The sequence below is a fragment of the Symphalangus syndactylus genome, chromosome 11, assembly GCF_028878055.3.
Source record: "Symphalangus syndactylus isolate Jambi chromosome 11, NHGRI_mSymSyn1-v2.1_pri, whole genome shotgun sequence".
Taxonomy (NCBI): Eukaryota; Metazoa; Chordata; class Mammalia; order Primates; family Hylobatidae; genus Symphalangus; species Symphalangus syndactylus.
Window position 1 is genome coordinate 23,729,785 of NC_072433.2, and position 19,096 is coordinate 23,748,880.

Sequence of the window (19,096 nt, forward strand, 5' to 3'; positions counted from 1 at the left end):
AGGAGACTGCAATCTGGGATTCCCTTGATTTCCATTTTGAACTGTATTTCATGTTTTCTGCAGTGCAGCAAAGAAGAACAAGGTCTCAGTTGAAGCCCAGCAAGAGGAGGAGGGGAGGCCGCTAGCTAGCCTAGTATTGGGTCTTAAGTCTTCCGAGTCAAACTCTGGGCCTAAGCCAAACCCCAAAATAACTACATGAAAGCAACCCTTCTTACTTGTAACCAGGACATGGCACCATAGCAAACAAGAGGAGAAAACCAATGCCAGAGGGGGAGGAAAATCAACAGAGAGACATTGAAAGCAGACCAAAGAAAGATTCCTGCCACATTTTCAATATGAGTCTTGTTTCATGGAGAAAAGGTAACCATCACCTCCATGCAGAACCCTCCCACATCCCCAGCGAGGCTGAGAAAACCATTTTAGAGTACTCAGAAAAAACAATTTTATAGTGTTTAATTTTTACTTCTAGGGAACCCTCCAAGTCAAAGTTCTACCTCTATAAACCCAGAATAATGTTGCTAAGAGAGGCAGGCAAAAGGAAGGAAGACTCCAAAAAGCCCAGGCAGATGCGAGCTCCAGAATCTGGGAATCTTCCCTTTCACACACCAACATCTTGGTCAACCCACAGAACCTAACTAGTGGGGCTTTTAAGGGAAAAAAAATTGCTTTAATGCATTTTATTTTATTTATTTATTTATTGAGACAGGATCTTACTGTCATCCAGACTGGAGTGCAGTGGCACGATCATAGGTCACTGCAGCCTCAAACTCCTGGGCTCAAGCGATCCTCCCACCCGCCAGTCTTCTGAGTTGCTGGAATTACAGGTGTGCACCACAACACACGGTTCCATTTTTTTTTTTAAATGAGAAAAGTTGGATAATCAGGTAGACAAAAACCATGTGAAACTCCTAAAATATGTCCTTGTCTCTAAGTCAAAGGACAGATAGGTCAAAGAAGAAAGACGCCCCAGATCTTCCCAGTTTTGCAGCCACAACCACCCAAGAAAATGGCAGGCAAAATCTTTGGGGCCCAGCTCAAAAGGAGCAATCTCTGAAATGTGGTGAAAGACCAGATTCCACCCAATTCTGAAACATGCCAGAATTGGATGTCAGGCATGTGTGGCGGGCATGGGTGGGAAGCCTGGCCCGAGAAAGTGTGCAGAGCTGCACTGGGCTAGACAGCAGCGGGGCCCTGGCTAGAGACGGGCATGACCGTCGACCCTGGAGCAACTTACTAAGACAAACACCACACTTTCTGACCACCTCTGCTAAGGAAACTGAGGTCCTCCACGGTTTCCTCCCTGTACGATGAGCAATCCATCCCCACAGACAGAACTAACCAAGGGAGATGCTACAGTGACTTATGGCTGATGATTAAAAGTCGGGGGTCCAACAGCTGGGTGCGGTGACTCACACTTGTAATCCCAGCACTTTGGGAGGCCAAGGCAGGTGGATCACTTGAGCCCAGGAGTTCAAGAGCAGCCTGGGCAACATGGCAAAACCCCATCTCTACTAAAAATACAAAAAATTAGCCAGGTGTGGTTGTGCATGCCTGTAGTCCCAGCTACTTGAGGGGGCCGAGGTGGGAGGATCACTTCAGCCCAGGAGGTCAAGGCTGCAATAAGCCATGATCGTGCCACTGCACTCCAGCCTGGGTGACACAGAATGAGACCTTGTCTCAAAAAAAAAAAAAAAAAAGTCAGGGGCCCAGCTCAAAACATTTCCAGCCTGCAATGCACCATCATATCCTGTGTTAGTTCTGCTGTAGATCCCAACCTTCACATCTAAAGTGCTCTGAGAAAATACAATCAGCCAACCTGGGAGTCCCACGTCTTCCTACCAAAGAGGCTGTGTAGTTGCGCTTCCCCAGCTCCAGGTCATTGTGGACCCTCCAATGGGATGGAGACTCCAGCAGGTGGAACCGGGAGGATTCCCAAAGGGACACGGTATGGGAGACTGTTTAGGCAGTTAGTTTGAAACCAGAGCACCCAGAATTCTGGACTAGAAAATTTAAATGTGGGCCAGACATGGTGGTTCACACCTGTAATCCCAGCACTTTGGGAGGCCAAGGTGGGTGGACTACCTGAGGTCAGGAGTTCGAGACCAGCCTGACCAACATTGTGAAACCCCATCTCTACTAACAATACAAAAAATTAGCCAGGCATGGTGGCGCGTGCCTGTAATCCCTGCTACTTGGGAGGCTGAGGCAGGAGAATTGCTTGAACCCAGGAGGCGGAGGTTGCAGTGAGCTGAGATCATGCCATTGCACTCCAGTTTGGGCAACAAGAGCGAAACTCCATCTTAAAAAAAAGAAAAAAGAAAAGAACAGAAAAGAAAATTTAAATGTGGTCAGGGATGGAGCCGAGATCATGCCATTGCACTCTAGCTTGGGCAACAAGAGCAAAACTCCATCTTAAGAAAAAGAAATAAGAAAAGAAAAGAAAATTTAAATGTAGTCGGGGATGGTGGCTCATGCTTGTAATCCCAGCACTTTGGGAGGCCAAGGAGGGCAGGTCACTTGAGGTCAGGAGTTCAAGACCACCCTGGCCAACATGGTAAAACCCCATCTCTACTAAAAATACAAAAATTAGCCAGGTGTGGTGGCAGGTACTTGTAATCCCAGCTACTTGGGAGGCTGGGGCAGAAGAATTGCTTGAACCTAGGAGACACAGGTTGCAGTGAGCCAAGACCGTGCCACTGCACTCCAGCCTGGGCAACAGAGCAAGACTCCATCTCAAAAAAAAAAAAAAAAAAAAAAAAAGAAAAAAGAAAATTTAAATGTTACTCTTTAGGTAATGACCACAAAAGGTTTTGGGCCAGTAAATGGATGCAATGACAGTAACATTTGAAGACTGCTCTGAAGGGAATAGGCCAGATGGATTGGAAGAGAGAGGAGGCCAATGGAGAGAACAATTTAGAGGCTGCTCTAGCAATTCAGATGGGAAAGGGCAGAAGATGATCAAGCAGCAGAAAGAAGGAGGCTCAGCTAGACCAGAGAGAACAAACTTTTTCTGCAAAGGGTCAGACAGTAGGCTTAGGCTACTTGAGGATTTCTGAGCTGTACAGTCTTTATTGTGATACTTAACTCTACCATTGTGCCATGAAAGCCGCCACCATTAATATGTAAACTGCTGGGTGTTCTTATGTTTCAGTGAAACTTTATTAACAAAATGAAGTGGCAGGCCAACTTGGCCCATGGACTATTATTTGCCAATCCCTGATCTAGATGAGCCCAAGGATCCTTCATCCCTGAGAATCTGTCAGATAATAAAGATCTAACAAAAAACAGTAGCAGTTTTTTTTTTTTCTTTTTTTTTTTTTTTTTAGAGACGGGGTCTCACTATGTTGCCTGGTGATTGCTTTGATCTGGAAAGCTGAGGGATGGGAGAAGTCAAAGCTGACCTTCAGGGTGCAAGTCAGGGAAAATGGACTTGAATGAAGGGGGCAGAAATGAAAGCCGATCTTAGAAGAAAGATGGGGAATTCAGTTTTAGACATGTTCATTCCTTAAACACAGAGGCTAGACATGGAGCTGCTGAGTGAGGAACGCTGGAATTTGAGGAATTTCACTGTGATGAGTAAAATCTCCAGGGGCAGAGCACTGAGGTTGCCAGACGCTGTTTTCCCTGCTCACTAAGCAGGTCAACAGAGAACACGTGAGGCTGCACATTTGCAAGCACAGGGAGGCGCCCCCACCTCGGGCCAAGCGCCTGCCCTCTCACCTGGTAGAGGAATCTTTGGCTGAAGTGCTGCATGGCCCCCTGGAGCTGATTCCGCTGTGACTGCCACTGCTCGTAGTTGCGCACGTACTCCGCGGTCGGACGCTGCCAGGTGGTGGTCCGAGTATTGTGATCCACATAGTAAAACCTGCCTCGGGGATCTGTGCGTTTTTCCCAGCTGGAAATAGGAACCTCAGAATGAATATAATGACCACCCCACTCTCATCCCCCAATTCTAGAAAAGTCTCAGGATGCCTTGTACAGCCAGGCAGGCCCCATCACAGAGGCTACTGGGGCTTAGCTGATTATAGCAGACATCTGTGGTTGTCTCTGCGGCACCCAATCCCTCCTTGCCATTAGCTCTCAATTTCTAATTTGGGGATCCACGTGGTTCTGGGGAAGCTGACCCTGTTCCCAACCTCAGAGTTGCACGGTTGCCTGGACCAGAAGTGCACATGTGATGTATGCTGAGCCAGCCACAGCCAATCTCAGGACTTCTGCTAGCAAATCTAGGAAAAATAATAGTCGCTCATCCTTTCTGAATATGACTGAGGAAGCATGCGGTCCTGGGGGCCACTGGCTATTATTCTGGACCCGAAGACAATAGGAAGTTGACCCAGTGGATGGCAGAGCAGAAAAATGGGAGAAAAGCCAATTCCTTGGTGATATTGTTGAGTAGCCCAAGCTTCGCTTGGAATCAGGATTCATATCTAGAATTTTCAGTTACATGAGCCAATACATTCCCTTCCTTATTAATGTTGATAACTTTGGTTACTTGCAACTGAAACTCTCCTGATATAAGGTGCCAATGAAAACATGTTGCATGGTCTTTGGTTTTGTTTTGAGACAGAGTCTCACTGTTTATATTTTTAGTAGAAATGGAGTTTCACCATGTTGCCCAGACTGGTCTCGAACTCCTGGACTCAAACGATCCTCCCACCTCGGCCTCCCAAAGTGCTGAGATTACAGGCGTGAGCCACTGCACCCGGCCTCAATGATTTTTTTTTAAACTCAAGGCCTCCCTAAAAATGGTTTCCCCTCAAGTGGTTCCTAGGACCCACAGTCAGTTCCCAGATTTTGTCTGGATTCTGCCCGCTAGAGTGCCTCACCTTCATGTCACCCTTCATTCAACTGAAAGCCACAGCTTTCTCCCCACACCCAGGCCTTTCCTCAGTTTCTTCATGTCAGTTCTCCTCCCAGGGAAGAAACCAGGCCAACATCATTCCCGCTGCTATCAGTCAATCATTCAGCCTGACTGTTGCTTTTTCACTGTCTCCCTGCCCCTGACTTTCCATTTTCCATTCCTATGTCCAGATCTGTATCACCTCACCCCTGGACTACTGCTCCTACCCCAGAATTAACCTCCCCACTCCATCCAGCCTACAAACAGCCATCAGAGTAACCCACTAGACTGAGCCCTTCGGTCACACTCCAGCTCAAAAACTTCAATTGACCAGCCTAAGCAACAGAGGGAGACCCCCATCTACAAAAATATTTTTTAAAACTTAGCTGGGGGTGGTGGAGTGTGCACCCTTGGTGCCAGCTACTTGGGCGGCTGAAGTGGGAGGACTGCTTGTGCCTGGGAGGTCAAGGCTGCAGTGAACTATGATTATGCTGCTACACTCCAGCCTGGGCAACAGAGTGAGATCCTGTCTCAAACAAAAACAACAACACTTCAATTGACTCCCCACTGCCCTTGAGTCAAAACCCTGTAGTAAGTACACAAGGCTCACAAAAATCTGGAACCTTCCTAGCTTTCTCATAATTTGTCTAAACTAGTAATTTTTATTTATTTTTGTTACCAAATATATATATATATTTTTTTGACAGGGTCTCACTCTGTTAGTCCAGGCTGGAGTAGAGTAGCAGGATCATGGCTCACTGTAGCCCCACCTCCCAGGCTCAAGTGATCCTCCCACCTTAGCCTCCTGAATAGCTGGGACCACAGGAATGCACCATCACATTCAACTAATTTTTTTTAAAAAAATTTTGTAGACATGGAAGCCTCCCCGTGTTACTCAGGCTAGTCTCAAACTCCTGGGCTCAAGCAATCCTCTCGCCTCAGCCTCCCAAAGTGCTAGGATTACAGGTGTGAGCCCCTGCACCCGGCCCGAAGTCATATGTATATAGTTTTGAAACATAAACAGGACTGCAGGGAATACAATGAAAAACGATGGTCTCTTGCCCCATTGCGGACTCCTGTTCCCCGAAGGCAACCACTTTCAACCCTCAATTGCTTCTACTAGTGTATGTGTACATCTGTGTCTCTGAATAACATGTCTATTTCACCGCTTTTTGTCTTTTCTTTAATACAGAGACAGGGTCTCACTATGTTGCCCAAACTGGATTTGAACTGCTAGGCTCAAGCTATCCTCCAGCCTCAGCCTCCTGAGTAGCTGAGTAGTCTCAGGAGTGCACCACCAAGCCTGGCTCATTATTTCTTGATTTTTGCCATATTTGCTATCGCTTATGGACTTTCCACTACCAAAGATGAGGGATGAGGATGTAGGTGTTGTATTCCATCCCTCAACTATCTCCTCCCCTCGTCCTCTCAATATGGAAAATCACCACTAAATTAATATTCAGAGTTTGGATTATGACGATGTAGAATACTGTAAGTACATTTCCTTACTTGTAACAACTTTTTTTCTTTTTTCTGGAGGTAAGAACTTCCTTGTTGCCTTCTGTGTGGTTTTCAAGAACCTATCACTGATGCATCCCCAGATTCTCAGACGGGACAGATGGCCTGGCAGTGGCCTTCCTCTCTCAACCACATCTCTCCCTCATCTGACGTGGACAGTTGTGTGTCTACCTCACACCTGCTCTGTGTCCTTGACCTGACTTGCCTTCCCTTCTCCTCCTCCTGGGAGATTCCACGGCCTCGGGGTTAAGTTCCCTGTGTCTGGCATCCCATTCATTCTTCTTTCTTGGCTTCCTGGTGGGATTTGGTGGGATAAATCATGGAGTAGCTTCCGAGACAGGATGTATCAAGGTAAATTTTTTGAAGCCCAGAATGTCTGAAGATGCCTTTACTTCTACTCTCACATTCAAATGTTAAAATAATTCAAAGTTGATTTCTAGACAGGAAATCATTTTCTTTTTTGTTTGTTTGAGACAGGGTCTTGCTCTATTGCCCAGGCTGGAGTGCACTGGCATGATCACGGCTCACTGCAGCCTCGACCTCCCGGCTCAAGTGATCCTCCCACCTCAGCCTCCCAAGTAGCTAGCACTACAGGCACACACCACCACGCTGGGCCAATTTTTTTGTTTTTCGAAGAGACAGTGTCTCACTATGTTGCCCAGGCTGGTCTTGAACTCCTGGATTCAAACAATCCTCCTGCCTTGGCCTCCCAAAGTGCTGAGATTAGACTTTTGAGCCACTGTGCCCGGCAGGAAATCATTTTCCGTCAGAATTGCGAAGGTCCTGCTCTACAGCTGTTGAGAAGAAGGATGGCACTCTTGGTTCCTGACCCTTTCTAGGTAGTCTGTTTTTTCCCTCTGGAAGTTTCTGAGGTTGTCTCTTGGCACTCGGAAATTCAATCAGATGAGCCTTGGGGTGAGTCTTTTTTTATCCTCTGGGCTAGGCACGTGGTGTTCTGGCAATTTTCGTTTCTAATGATTTCCTATTGCCTGTTTCTCTGTTCTTTCCTGCTATTCTGCAAGTTCTTGCTAAAGAACTATTCTTCAGATATCGAATGTCTTGGTCACATCTTCTCATCTTCTTATCTCCAAATTTATCACTTTCTTTTTTTTTTTTTTTTTTTGAGACAGAGTCTCGCTCTGTCGCCTAGGCTGGAGTGCAATGGTGTGATCTCGGCTCACTGCAACCTCCACCTCCCAGGTTCAAGTGATTCTCCTGCCTCAGCCTCACGAGTAGCTGGGATTACAGGCATGCGCCACCATGCCTGGCTAATTTTTTATATTTTTAGTAGAGATGGGGTTTCACCATGCTGGCCAGGCTGGTCTGGAACTTCTGACCTCAGGTGATCCACCTGCCTTGCCCTCCCAAAGTGCTGGGATTACAGGTGTGAGCCACCGTGCCCGGCCCAAATTTATCTTTCAACCATTCTACTGAATCTTTCATTTCTGTTGTCATATATATTAATTTCTAAAAGCTCTTGTTTTCTGCCTGGTCCATTTCATGGCCTCCTGTTCTTGTTGCACAGATGCCATTATTTTCTCCCAAATCTTTGAGGATATCAATTATAATTTGGTTTTCCTTTCCAAAGTTGTTTTTCACCTTCCTATATTGTTTTTACCAAGTCTCTTTTTTCTGTCTGCTAATCTTTGGCTGTTTGTTCACATTTACTTTTACTTATTATTATCATTTTTTGAGACACGGTCTTGCTCTGTCACCCAGGCTGGAGTGCAGTGGCACAATCACGGCTCACTGCAGCCTCAACCTTCCAGGCCCAAGTGATTCTCCCACCTCAGCCTCCCGAGTAGCTGGGAACACAGGCACGCACCACCACATTCAGCTAATTTTAAAAAAATTTTTTTTTGGCCGAGCGTGGTGGCTCACGCCTGTAATCCCAGCACTTTGGGAGGCCGAGGCGGGTGGCTCACCTGATGTCAGGAGTTCGAAACCAGCGTGGCCAACATGGTGAAACCCCATCTCTACTTAAAAAAAAAAAAAAAAATTACAAAAATTAGCTGGGCACAGTGGCATGTGCCTGTAACCCCAACTACTTAGGAGGCTGAGGCAGGAGAATCGCTTGAACTTGGGAGGTGGAGGTTGCAGTGAGCCAAGATTGCACCACTGCACTCCAGCCTGGGCAACAAGAGCGAAAATTCTGTCTCTAAAAAAAAATACATATATATATAGACATATATATATGTATTTTTTTTTTTTTGTAGAGACTGGTTCTCCATATGTTGCCCAGGCTAGTCTCGAACTCCTGGACTCGAGTGATCCTTCCGCCTTAGCCTCTGGAAGTTCTACTTCCAGATCCTCCCGCCTTGGCCTCTGGAAGTTCTATTACAGGTGTGAGCCACCGTGCCCAGCTGTGTTCATTCGCATTTAACAGTGAGCCACTAAAACACTGACTAAGTTCTGTATCCTCAGATGGGGGCTGCAGACTGTAGAGTGGCCAGGAAGAGTCTCAGCTATTTCACTAGAAGGTTCCCAAATATCACAATCTATGTTTCTTTCTCTTAGACTATCACTTTCCCCAGCAAAAACAAACAAACAAAACTACCCTCCAATTTTCAGCCTGGGGAATGGAGATAGCATCTGCATTTAATCTCTTGTTTCTGAGTTCATCCTGGCCTTCAGCTATAGTTTGTGTCCCCAGACCTGGTCCTCCCACTCTCTCTGCAGCTTCTCAATGCCAGAGGCAGTCATGAGGTGTGTGTGTGTGTGTGTGTGTGTGTGAATCTAACTCCCTGCACAAACTTCCAACTCACCTTCCAACTGATCTAAAACTAATGAGGTTTTTTTTTTTTTTTTTTTTTTTTTTTTTTTTTTTTTTTTTTTTGAGACAGAGTCTCCCTCTGTCATCCAGGCTAGAGTGCAGTGGCGCAATCTCAGCTCACTGTAACCTCCGCCGCTCGGGTTCAAACAATTCTCCTGCCTCAGCCTCCCAAGCAGCTGGGACTACAGGTGTGTGCCACCATGCCTGGCTAATTTTTTGTACCTTTAGTAGAGATGGGGTTTCACCGTGTTAGCCAGGATGGTCTCAATCTCCTGACTTCAAGATCCACCTGCCTCAGCCTCCCAAAATGCTGGGATTACAGGCGTGAGCCACCGAGCCCAGCCGAGGTTTTAATCTCATTCCACACCCATCCTTGGTGCCTCTAATCGTTGGGCTTTCCAGAGCCCCATGGTGCTAATCAGCCGGCTTTCTGGTGGATTCCTCATCCTGCAGGTGTGGGTTTCCATTCTCTCGGCTCTGCCATTTATCTATCAGAAACTAAACTTTGATTAACATCTCCCATACACTGTTTCTCCTCTTCCATCCCTTTATTGTTGAAGGTTTATGCCTTTTTAATACCTTTATTACTATTTTGCTGGGTTTTCAGGAAGAACAGAAATAAACACACGTTCAAGCCACATGTTTAATTAGAAGTGCTCTGCTATGGTGAACTTCCACTTCTAAGAAGCACGATTGCACTCTTTACTTCGGTTGAATTCTTGCACAGAACAGTGACTGGAGGCCCAGTCAGCCCTTCCACCCTCTTTGGATCCAGTGGGCATCTCCCCCAAACCTGAGAGCCCCGCCGGGCACACTCGGAGCCATCTTTACTTCATACAACCCTTCCACTCCAGCATAACTGCCCCATGTATCCTTCCCCAAACACATCCTTTCCATTCCCATATGCAGGCAGCCACCTCCACTGTCCCCCCAACCTGGATCATCTTCCTGCAAGAGTTGGAGCTGCTTCCCTTTGTGATGCCTCCTCAATCCTCCTGTTTCACAGTGATCACTCTTTGCTTACCTCTGGTCTGAACATTGCTTAAGAGTGACTGATGAGCAAATGGATGCATTCACCCTGAGCTACTAGGTCCAATACTTACTGCTCCTGGATAAAAGGACCCATTCTCACACAAGTTTCCTGTGGGTTTCCTATACAGGGATGGCCATGATTAAGTGAACCATTGGTTCAATCTTGCTCCCCAGGGACTAGGTCTGTTGAGATCATGGCTCCATCTGTAGTTTCAAAATTGTTTTCACCATGGTTAATACTTCCCTGGAGGCAGGACTTCTGCCATTAATGAGAAGTGAAAGCTTAAGCATTCATTCTGTTCTCTCTGGATCCCCTGTGATTACAGAGCAGAAATGAGAGCTAGAGGCTCAAAGTTCTTGACCTAAAACTCAGGAAGAACTAATAAGCTATGCAGGGTGTACAGGTGAGCCATCTCCCAGGAAAACATGAAAACTACCCTGGAAATAAGACAGCTTGATTAGTAGTGTCCCACCTCAGCACCTGGAGGAGAGCAAGTCCCCAGCCATCCTTAGAAGGTACCACTGAATATCTTTACTTAAATTCCATGCAAATGCTCATTGGGTCAAGGCCTACGTCCCTCCTAGACAAGAGAGGTTAAGAAGAAGCCACAGTAGGCTGGGCGCGGTGGCTCACACCTGTAATCCCAGCACTTTGGGAGCCCAAGGCAGGCAAATCACAAGGTCAGGAGTTCGAGACCAGCCTGGCCAAAACGGTGAAACCCTGTCTCTACTAAAAATAGAAAAAATTAGTTGGGCATAGTGGTGGGCGCCTGTAATCCCAGCTACTTAGGAGGCTGAGACAGGAGAATCGCTTGAACCCAGGAGGTGGAGGTTGCAGTGAGCCAGAGATCGCACCACTGCACTCCAGCCTAGGCAACAGAGCGAGACTCCGTCTAAAAAAAAAAAAAAAGCCACAGTACACAGAGCTCCTGCTGTTTTAAAGTGCACATGTTATAAAGTACACAAAGTACAAGTGTGTAATACATACTGTTAAAGTCAATGTTTAATTTGTGACACAATTATAGAAAGTCAAATATTGACTGGGTATTTGATAATATAAACAAAATACTGTTAATGATATTGGAGTTTTATTTTTAATAAAAGAATATGTTTTAGAAATACATACTGAAATATGGATAAATGACGTGACGTTTGGGATTTGCTTCAAAATTACCTAGATCAGGGTGTGGGGGATAGGTTGGGGGTTACAGATCAGGAATTAGCACATTTTTTCTATAAAAGGCTACACAAAGTAATTATTTTAGGTTTTGCAAGCCATAGAGTCTGCTGCAATTACTCAACTCTGCCAATGAAGTACAAAAGCAGCCAAAAACAATAAGTCAACAAATATGTGTGGCTGTGTTCCAATAAAACCTTATTTACAGAAACAGTCAGAGGGCCAGATTTTGTCCACAGGCCATCATAGTGTGTTGACTAGTTTGTACAGATGAAACAAAACCCGCCACGAGTTGATAATTTTTGAAGCTAAATGTTGAGTATGTGGGGGTTTGTAACACTATTCTCTCTATATCTATTTGAAATTTTCCATAATAATAAGAACGTTTTCATAATTTTCATAACAAAACGCTTAACCTGTTTTTTTTTGTTTGTTTCTAATTTGAGAAGTCCATGTTTAACTTTGGTAACTTCATTTGACTTCAAGTCAAAGTGGAAAACAGAGTGAGCACTGATGATGACAGGTTATGAGTTTCATCCTCCAGGAGGTAAGGAAAAAAGGAAAACTCAAGCATTCTACTGGAAAACTGGAGCTAAAAGCAGCCCATCCATGGAGAATTATGGGACCAGAAGATGAGGTAGGATGTGTGTGGCACACGCCTGACAGCTGAACCAAACAAGGCACATGGGCTCTCCTGAGAGTCCCCACTTCCGAAAGCCTTTCCCTCCACAAACTCAGGGCAGGGGAAGTGTGCATATTTTATACAGGAGCCCTTCATGGCTACTTTACTGGGAGGTGATTCTTTCTTGGAGCAGAATACATTCCCTTTTGAAAGCTCTCGGGACCAGGAGACACATGTGGAAAGAACTTTCTGTCCCTGGCAGACAGGGAACCAAACCCCTTCTCCTTGAACTTGGACAGTCTTCCCTCTCTTGGAAGCCTCTCTCATCCTTTGGTTTTGGATAACTTGGCAACATTCTCACAAAGCCCTGCCAAATGAGAAGCACTCTGCCTTTAGGGACAGGCTGGGCATAGGGTACGGCGAAACGCATCAACACTCTATCTTGGCCTCCCATGCGCCTTTTGTTTCCCAGAGATCCTCTAATAATTCCAATATGTCCTAAGACATGGGAGCAACATTAAGGTAAGTGGATAGTAAAAGCAATCAAGTGACCCGGAATAAACGTCACTGTGCTATGCTACCTCTGCAGAAAGGGACTGTTTCAAGAAGCCATTGGGTGACCCATGGCATCAGTTCCAGAGTCTCAGGTCTTCTCAGTTGATGACTTACCCTGGAGGAAGGGGCCGCTCCCAGGTGGTGGTCTTGGTATTGTGGTCAACATAATAGACACGTCCGTTGGGGAGCTCTCGCTGTTCCCATCTGAAAAATAAAGTCAAGGGTAGCATGAGACACACAGTGGAAAGGCATAGGCCCCTGTTAGAAAGGAAGACCTTCACCACTCATGTGGCTAATTTACAGGAAGCATCAAAGATGACAAACGAGGCCGACCCAATGGCGAAGCCGGTTCCTGCCGTGGCTGAGGGTGCCAGGCAGGAGTGCTTCTTGAAGAAACTATAATAGCTCCCCTGTATGGAATCAACGGACCAGGATCCACTATAGATCACTCTAAATTTCCCTAAATGACCCATAGGAATATATATTCCATGGATTTGTTTAAGAATTCAGCATTTCTCCACCATTTCACAAAGGTCCCTTTAGGAACGTGATGAAAGCTGAGGACCCTTTCCCTTAGAAACACACTTATGACAAAAATTTGTATTGCAATTTCTGGGTTTCACAGACCCCTCCAAAAGATCATCTATAGGCCCTCCAGCCTTTTTCGTCTACCCAACCTGTTAAAGTCACAGATTCTTTATTATTATTATTTTTTTAATAAGACAGCGTCTCACTCTGTTGCCCAGGCTGAAGTGCAGTGACGCAATCTCAGCTCACTGCAGCCTCCACCTCCCAGGCTCAAGCAATCCTCCCACCTCAACCTCCTGAGTAGCTGGGACTACAGGCTCACATTACCATGCCCAGCTATTTTTGTTTTTTAATTTTTGGTAGAGATGGGTTTCACCATGTTGCCCAGGCTGGTCTGGAACTCCTGAGCTCAAGTGATCCGCCCACCTTGGCCTCCCAAAGTGCTGGGATTACAGGCGTGAGCCACCGCATCCGGCTTAAAGTCACAGGTTCTATGACTACCCCTGCTCTCTGAGCATCATATATATTCATGCTCACATTTATTTTTGTAATATAGGATTCATTTACAGAGTATCTTAAACGAGATCTGGGTGAATACAGAAACGCAACATATTGTTATTTTATACTGCTCTACCTATGAAGTCAAATTTGTTTGTAAGCTAATATAAGATCAAGGTGCTGAGGGTGGCTTATCTGCACTACTGAAAGAATGCCAAAGTCGCAGGTGATTCAGAGATAATACACAAGCCCGATCAGTACAAAATACAGCCAAGGACCACTTATCCCCACACTCCTGTTATTTGCATGCAGTCTGACAATAACTCTACTTACCCAGAATATAGTAACCTATATATAAAGCATGCAAAAATGTATTTATGTAACGCTTACCACTTTCTCAAGGATATTAATGGTGCTGTGGGCCTTTATGTTTTACACTGAATTTATTTACTTCTACTTTGGGTACTGTCTAGGAGAAGTTGACCTTTTCTGGGAAGCTACTACAGTCAGTTCTGCTGTAATGCTTGCTTTGAAAATGCAAATTTGTTCCAATGCTATTGATATAGAAGCGGACGATGTGAGCATAATGGGAATTCTGTTTGCTTATGCATGATTTTGTCTGTGAGAAACACTAGATGAACACAGAAAACTTCCCCCAGCTAAACCTAGTTACACAAGAATACGCAAAACCCACAGGCATCTAGCAGCCTCCTCGGTTTACAATGTATTAATAGGCTACACCGTCAACATCTGGAGTTACAACTCCCATCTGATTTCAGATAGCCCTCCATGCACCAGTTCACAGTAATACTCACAAGCTCCAACTTCTGACACCTGCTTCCACAAGCAAACTTCAGGTCTTCTCAAGAGAAAATGCCATTTTCTCTACATTTACTGTAGTGTTATCTACTTCGTAATCATTTAACATGTGTAAAACTGCTATCGTTATTAGGTTTCTATTTTTTTTAATGTGTCATTGGACAAATATTTTTAGTATTACGTTCCTACTCATTTTTCCTCACAAGCCCTGTGGTTTTTATCCTTTTAACATATTTTTTATTTTTTTAAAGACAGAGTCTTGCTCTGTTGCCCAAGATGGAGTGTGGTGGTGTGATCATAGCTCACTACAGTCTCTGATTCCTTGGTTCAAGTGATACCCCTGCCTCAGCCTCCCAAGTAGCTAGGAAAACAAGTGCATGCCACCAGGCCCAGCTAATCTTTTTATTTTGTAGAGATGGGATCTTGCTTTGCCCAGGCTGGTCTTGAACTCTTGGGCTCAAATAACCCTCCCACTTCAGCCTCTCAAAGTGCTGGTATCACAAACCAATGTGCCTAGCCCATATGGTTTTTAACTGCATAATTTTGCATCACGTGCTGACTTCTAGGAGCACATATGTTATAGCAGAGCTAACTGTATATGAAAAAAAAAAAGTCCTAACTTCTACTTTTAAGCCTGATGTGTCTAAACTGATAGATATTACCTGTACTCAATGCCATTTCTTATTTAAACTGGGATGTCTGGTTAGTGGACTGCATTGATCAGCCCCTCAGAAGCTAGTCCAGAAACAGATACACAAGGCCGGGCGCGGTGGCTCACGCCTGTAATCCCAGCACTTTGGGAGGCCGAGGCAGGCGGATCACAAGGTCAGGACATTGAGACCATACTGGCTAACACAGTGAAACTCCATCTCTACTAAAAATATAAAAAATTAGCTGGGCGTGGTGGTGGGCGCCTGTAGTCCCAGCTACTTGGGAGGCTGAGGCAGGAGAATGGCATGAACCTGGGAGGTGGAGCTTGCAGTGAGCCGAGATTGTGCCACTGCACTCCAGCCTGGGCGACAGAGAAAGACTCCGTCTCAAAAAAAAAAAAAAAGAAAGAAAGAAGCAGACACATAAGGTTTTCAAGGGGTAAGGAAGAAGCAGAGGAGACACCATCACCCACTGAGAATCTACCACGAGCTACAGGTTAACACCATGTATGCAATCCTTGCCTCCATCCTTTAAGGTGCAATCACCATCACCACTGAGGAAACTGAGGCTCAGAGAAACTATGTAACTCTTCAATGGGATTCAAACTCAGCTCTGGCCCCCAAGCCCGTGAGTTTCACCTTGCTTTGCTGAAAGGAAGAATGGGAAGAAAAGGAAGATGAACTGAAATTTATAAGGACTCTACCACATGGCCATGTGCCAGATGCCTTCCCAATCCTGATCTCAAAGTGAGCAGCCTTCCCTAGCACTGGCATCGAGGTAGGATCAAGATGACTAAGGAGGAATTATACAGGTTGAGTAGCCCCTTCTCTAGATGCTTGGGACCAGAAGTGTTTCAGATTTTGGATTTTTTTTTGTTTGTTTCAGATTTTGGAATATCTGCAGAATACATACCAGCTGAACATCCCTAATCTGAAAACCTGAAATCCTACATTCTCCAGTGAGTATTTCCTTTAAGCATCATGTCAGAACTCAAAAAGTTCTGGATTTGGGGGCATTTCAGAACAGGAATGCTCAAACTGTAATGGGTCCACAGACATTTCTAGGCTCCATTTTAATCACAATCTTCTGCTCAGATCTGATCTCCTGGAAGAAGGTACACATTTTGCACCACTAGGAGGGCTGAACCCAAGAACAGTGAGATCTGGAGGTTCTACACAGCCCCCAAAGTGGACAACTCTTGGTTGAGGACCAGAGTGCTACTGTTTAAAGACAAACATTAGACAAAATAAATTTAACCAAGTTTATTTAAGAATGATCCAGGAACTGGGCAGCACTCAGAACCAGGAGAGGCTCAGAGAGTGCTGCCAAGCAGTGTGAGCAGCTTGTCTTTAGAAGCTGAACATGGAAGCAAGGTAGAGAAATCATCTAAACAGCTACAGCTGGGCGTCTGCCTTATTTGGGCATGGTCTGATCAGCCATCTGCCTGTGACTGGCTGAAACCCAGCTATCTGTTACAAAAAACATATACTCCTAAATTGGGTTTTGGTTGGTTTACATACTAAGTTAGGTTGTAGTTTGCTATGTAAGAACTTGAAGTACGGAGACAGCTTCAGGCTAATGGCCTCTTGCTTACTTATTTAACATGACAAACACCATTAAATAGCATGTACGGATATTTTCTCTCCTGGGCATTCTTACTCAAGGCTATGACTGATGAGACTCCTGGGCATTTGACCCAAATGCCCTGGTTCCTCCCACTGCAAAAGGCAGATCTTCATATTTCATTTAGTATTTTACCAAAAGGGCAGGATCTGACAAATGTGGCCAGATGAAAATGCACACTAGGGCCAGGTACAGTGGTTCATGCCTGCAGTACCAGAACTTTGGGAGGCTGAGGCAGGAGGATCACTTGAAGCCAGGAGTTTGAGGCCAGCTTGGGCAACATAGCAAGATCCCATCTCTATAAAAAAAGTTTTAAAAATAGTCATATGTGCTGGCACATACCTGTAATCGTACCTACTCAGGAGACTGAGGCAGGAGGATCACTTGAGCCTAGGAGTTGGAGGCCGCAGTGAGCCGTGATCACACCTCTGCACTCCAGCCTAGGCAATAGACCTCAACACCCCCCCCCAAAAAAAAAAAAAAAAAAGAAAATGCGCACTGGGTATAGTTAAAGATCTTCTTCCTCTGAATGCCCTTCTGATTTAAAGACAAAGGAATAACAATATTGCCAGCTCAAGAGGCTGGTGTTCCATCTGTGGGGATTTGGCAGGGCCTTCTAGCACAGAAGGCAGCCGACATACTGCAGCTTCACAGGAATTCTCCAAATACCTTCTGTCTGCTCAGTAACAGTGGAGCAAATCTGATACCCTCTTTATTCATCTGAATTTGGAAATGAAGAAAGTTCTGAGAAAGATATTTGGCTTAAGGATAAGTATTAAAAAATGAAAGCGCTGGGCGCCAATGGCAGCAAGCCTCTCTTTTATAACATCTGCTCCTAATGCAATTTAAGTAGCTGAGAACTCTCCAGCACTCCCTAAGAATTTAGCTGCATCCTTCCCTTCCTTGAAAACAGTTCTTTGGGCAGTTTTGTGGCACAAAAGCTCTAATACTAGTATGCTCATTTTTCAGTCACTATTTGGAAAACTCTAATATTTGGGTGGGCTGCCCCTTTTATAAAGACAAAATATCTGTTGTAGCAATTGGAGCGTAAAAACAAAACTTAAACACATTTTTCTTTTTTCTTTTCTTTTCTTTTTTTTTTTTTTTTGAGATGGATTCTTGCTCTGTCGCCAGGCTGGAGTGCAGTGGCGTAATCTCGGCTCACTGCAACCTCCACCTCCTGGGTTCAAGCGATTCCCATGTCTCAGCCTCCTGAGTAGCTGGGACTACAGGTATGCGCCACCACACCTGGTTAATTTTTTTGTATTTTAGTAGAGATGGGATTTCACCATGTTGGCCAGGACGGTCTCGATCTTCTGACCTTGTGATCCACCCTCCTTGGCCTCCCAAAGTGCTGGGATTGCAGGTGTGAGCCACTGCGCCCGGCCGTTTTTCTTTTATTCCAAAAATTCTTTTAACTTTCATCTTATCAGCAGTCTCCACTTTTGACATCTTTTATGTTCTTTTGAGACAAGGAGAGAAACATTGATTTTATTACACTTTGGCTAATGTTTTAATATGAAGGTAGGCTAATGCTTCAGATTCCATGAAATAAATGTCTGTAATTGACACAGTGGTATTCCCACATACTGCCAGAAATGAAATCAGTGCTGAGTCCTCTTCCCTTATATTCAACAGTTTCAGCAGGTCTTCAGAGGACACAGGCCCAGATAAGGCCCACCCTTCCATCTTTGATCGTGGTTGATGCTGGAAATGAAAGTCTCTCTTTCAGGGACTATTATTGACCCGCAAAGCTCAACGTCCTTCTATGAACCCCCTCAACTGGCTTAGCAAGAAGAATAGTTACCAGAGGAACAAGACCTTTCTTCCATCACCTTTTTTTGGATATCTACATTTTTTCCTTTTGCAATTGGACCCCTGCTCAGATTAAATGTCCCTGTGGGTCCTCCCTGATCCACGACCTGGCCTACCTCCCTTTCTCACAGAACCTCACTCCTCCCTCACCTGCATGGCTATTCATAATTCACACAAATCTCTCCCCTTCATTCATGCAGCACAGTCGGTGGATTCTATCACCAACCAGACGAGCCTCCTGATTCCCGTTCCTCCTCAGTGACCACTGACCCACATAGATGGAGCCTCCGACTGTCTTGGTTTGGTCCCCCCCATGCCAAGAAAGTGACACTGGTATCAATTTTTCATCAGCACATCCCCGTCAGAGGTTACATTTCTGTCACTTATAAGCAACTCCTTCACACTGAGATTAAAAGGCTTTTCAGTCAAACTACCCATGGGTCTCAACACTGCATCTTGGTCACGTGGGTCATCTCCTGTCCCCCTCGATAGCTTCCGTTGATGCTCTCAGGAACAGTGTTCAAAGCACCAACCTTGCTTTAAGTCCCTACCCAACACATTGCTCCTTGGCCTTCAATGACTAACATTTGGTTGGATCATGGACTATACGAGGTCTTTGTACATTAAAGTACTTTAAAAGCAGTC

General features: G+C 45.2%; 1 protein-coding gene across 4 annotated transcripts in view; it reads right to left on the minus strand.

The window, feature by feature from the left end:
- Window positions 1-19,096, minus strand: part of WWP2 (WW domain containing E3 ubiquitin protein ligase 2) — a 181,378-nt gene that overhangs the window by 20,064 nt on the left and 142,218 nt on the right. For all 4 annotated transcript variants that reach the window (XM_055297777.2, XM_055297778.2, XM_063611584.1 and 1 more), the window contains 2 exons: window positions 12,632-12,721; window positions 3,721-3,895 (listed from right to left, as the gene is read on the minus strand). In XM_055297777.2, the coding sequence (XP_055153752.1) occupies window positions 3,721-3,895; window positions 12,632-12,721 (265 nt within the window). The remainder of the gene's footprint in view (window positions 1-3,720; window positions 3,896-12,631; window positions 12,722-19,096) is intronic.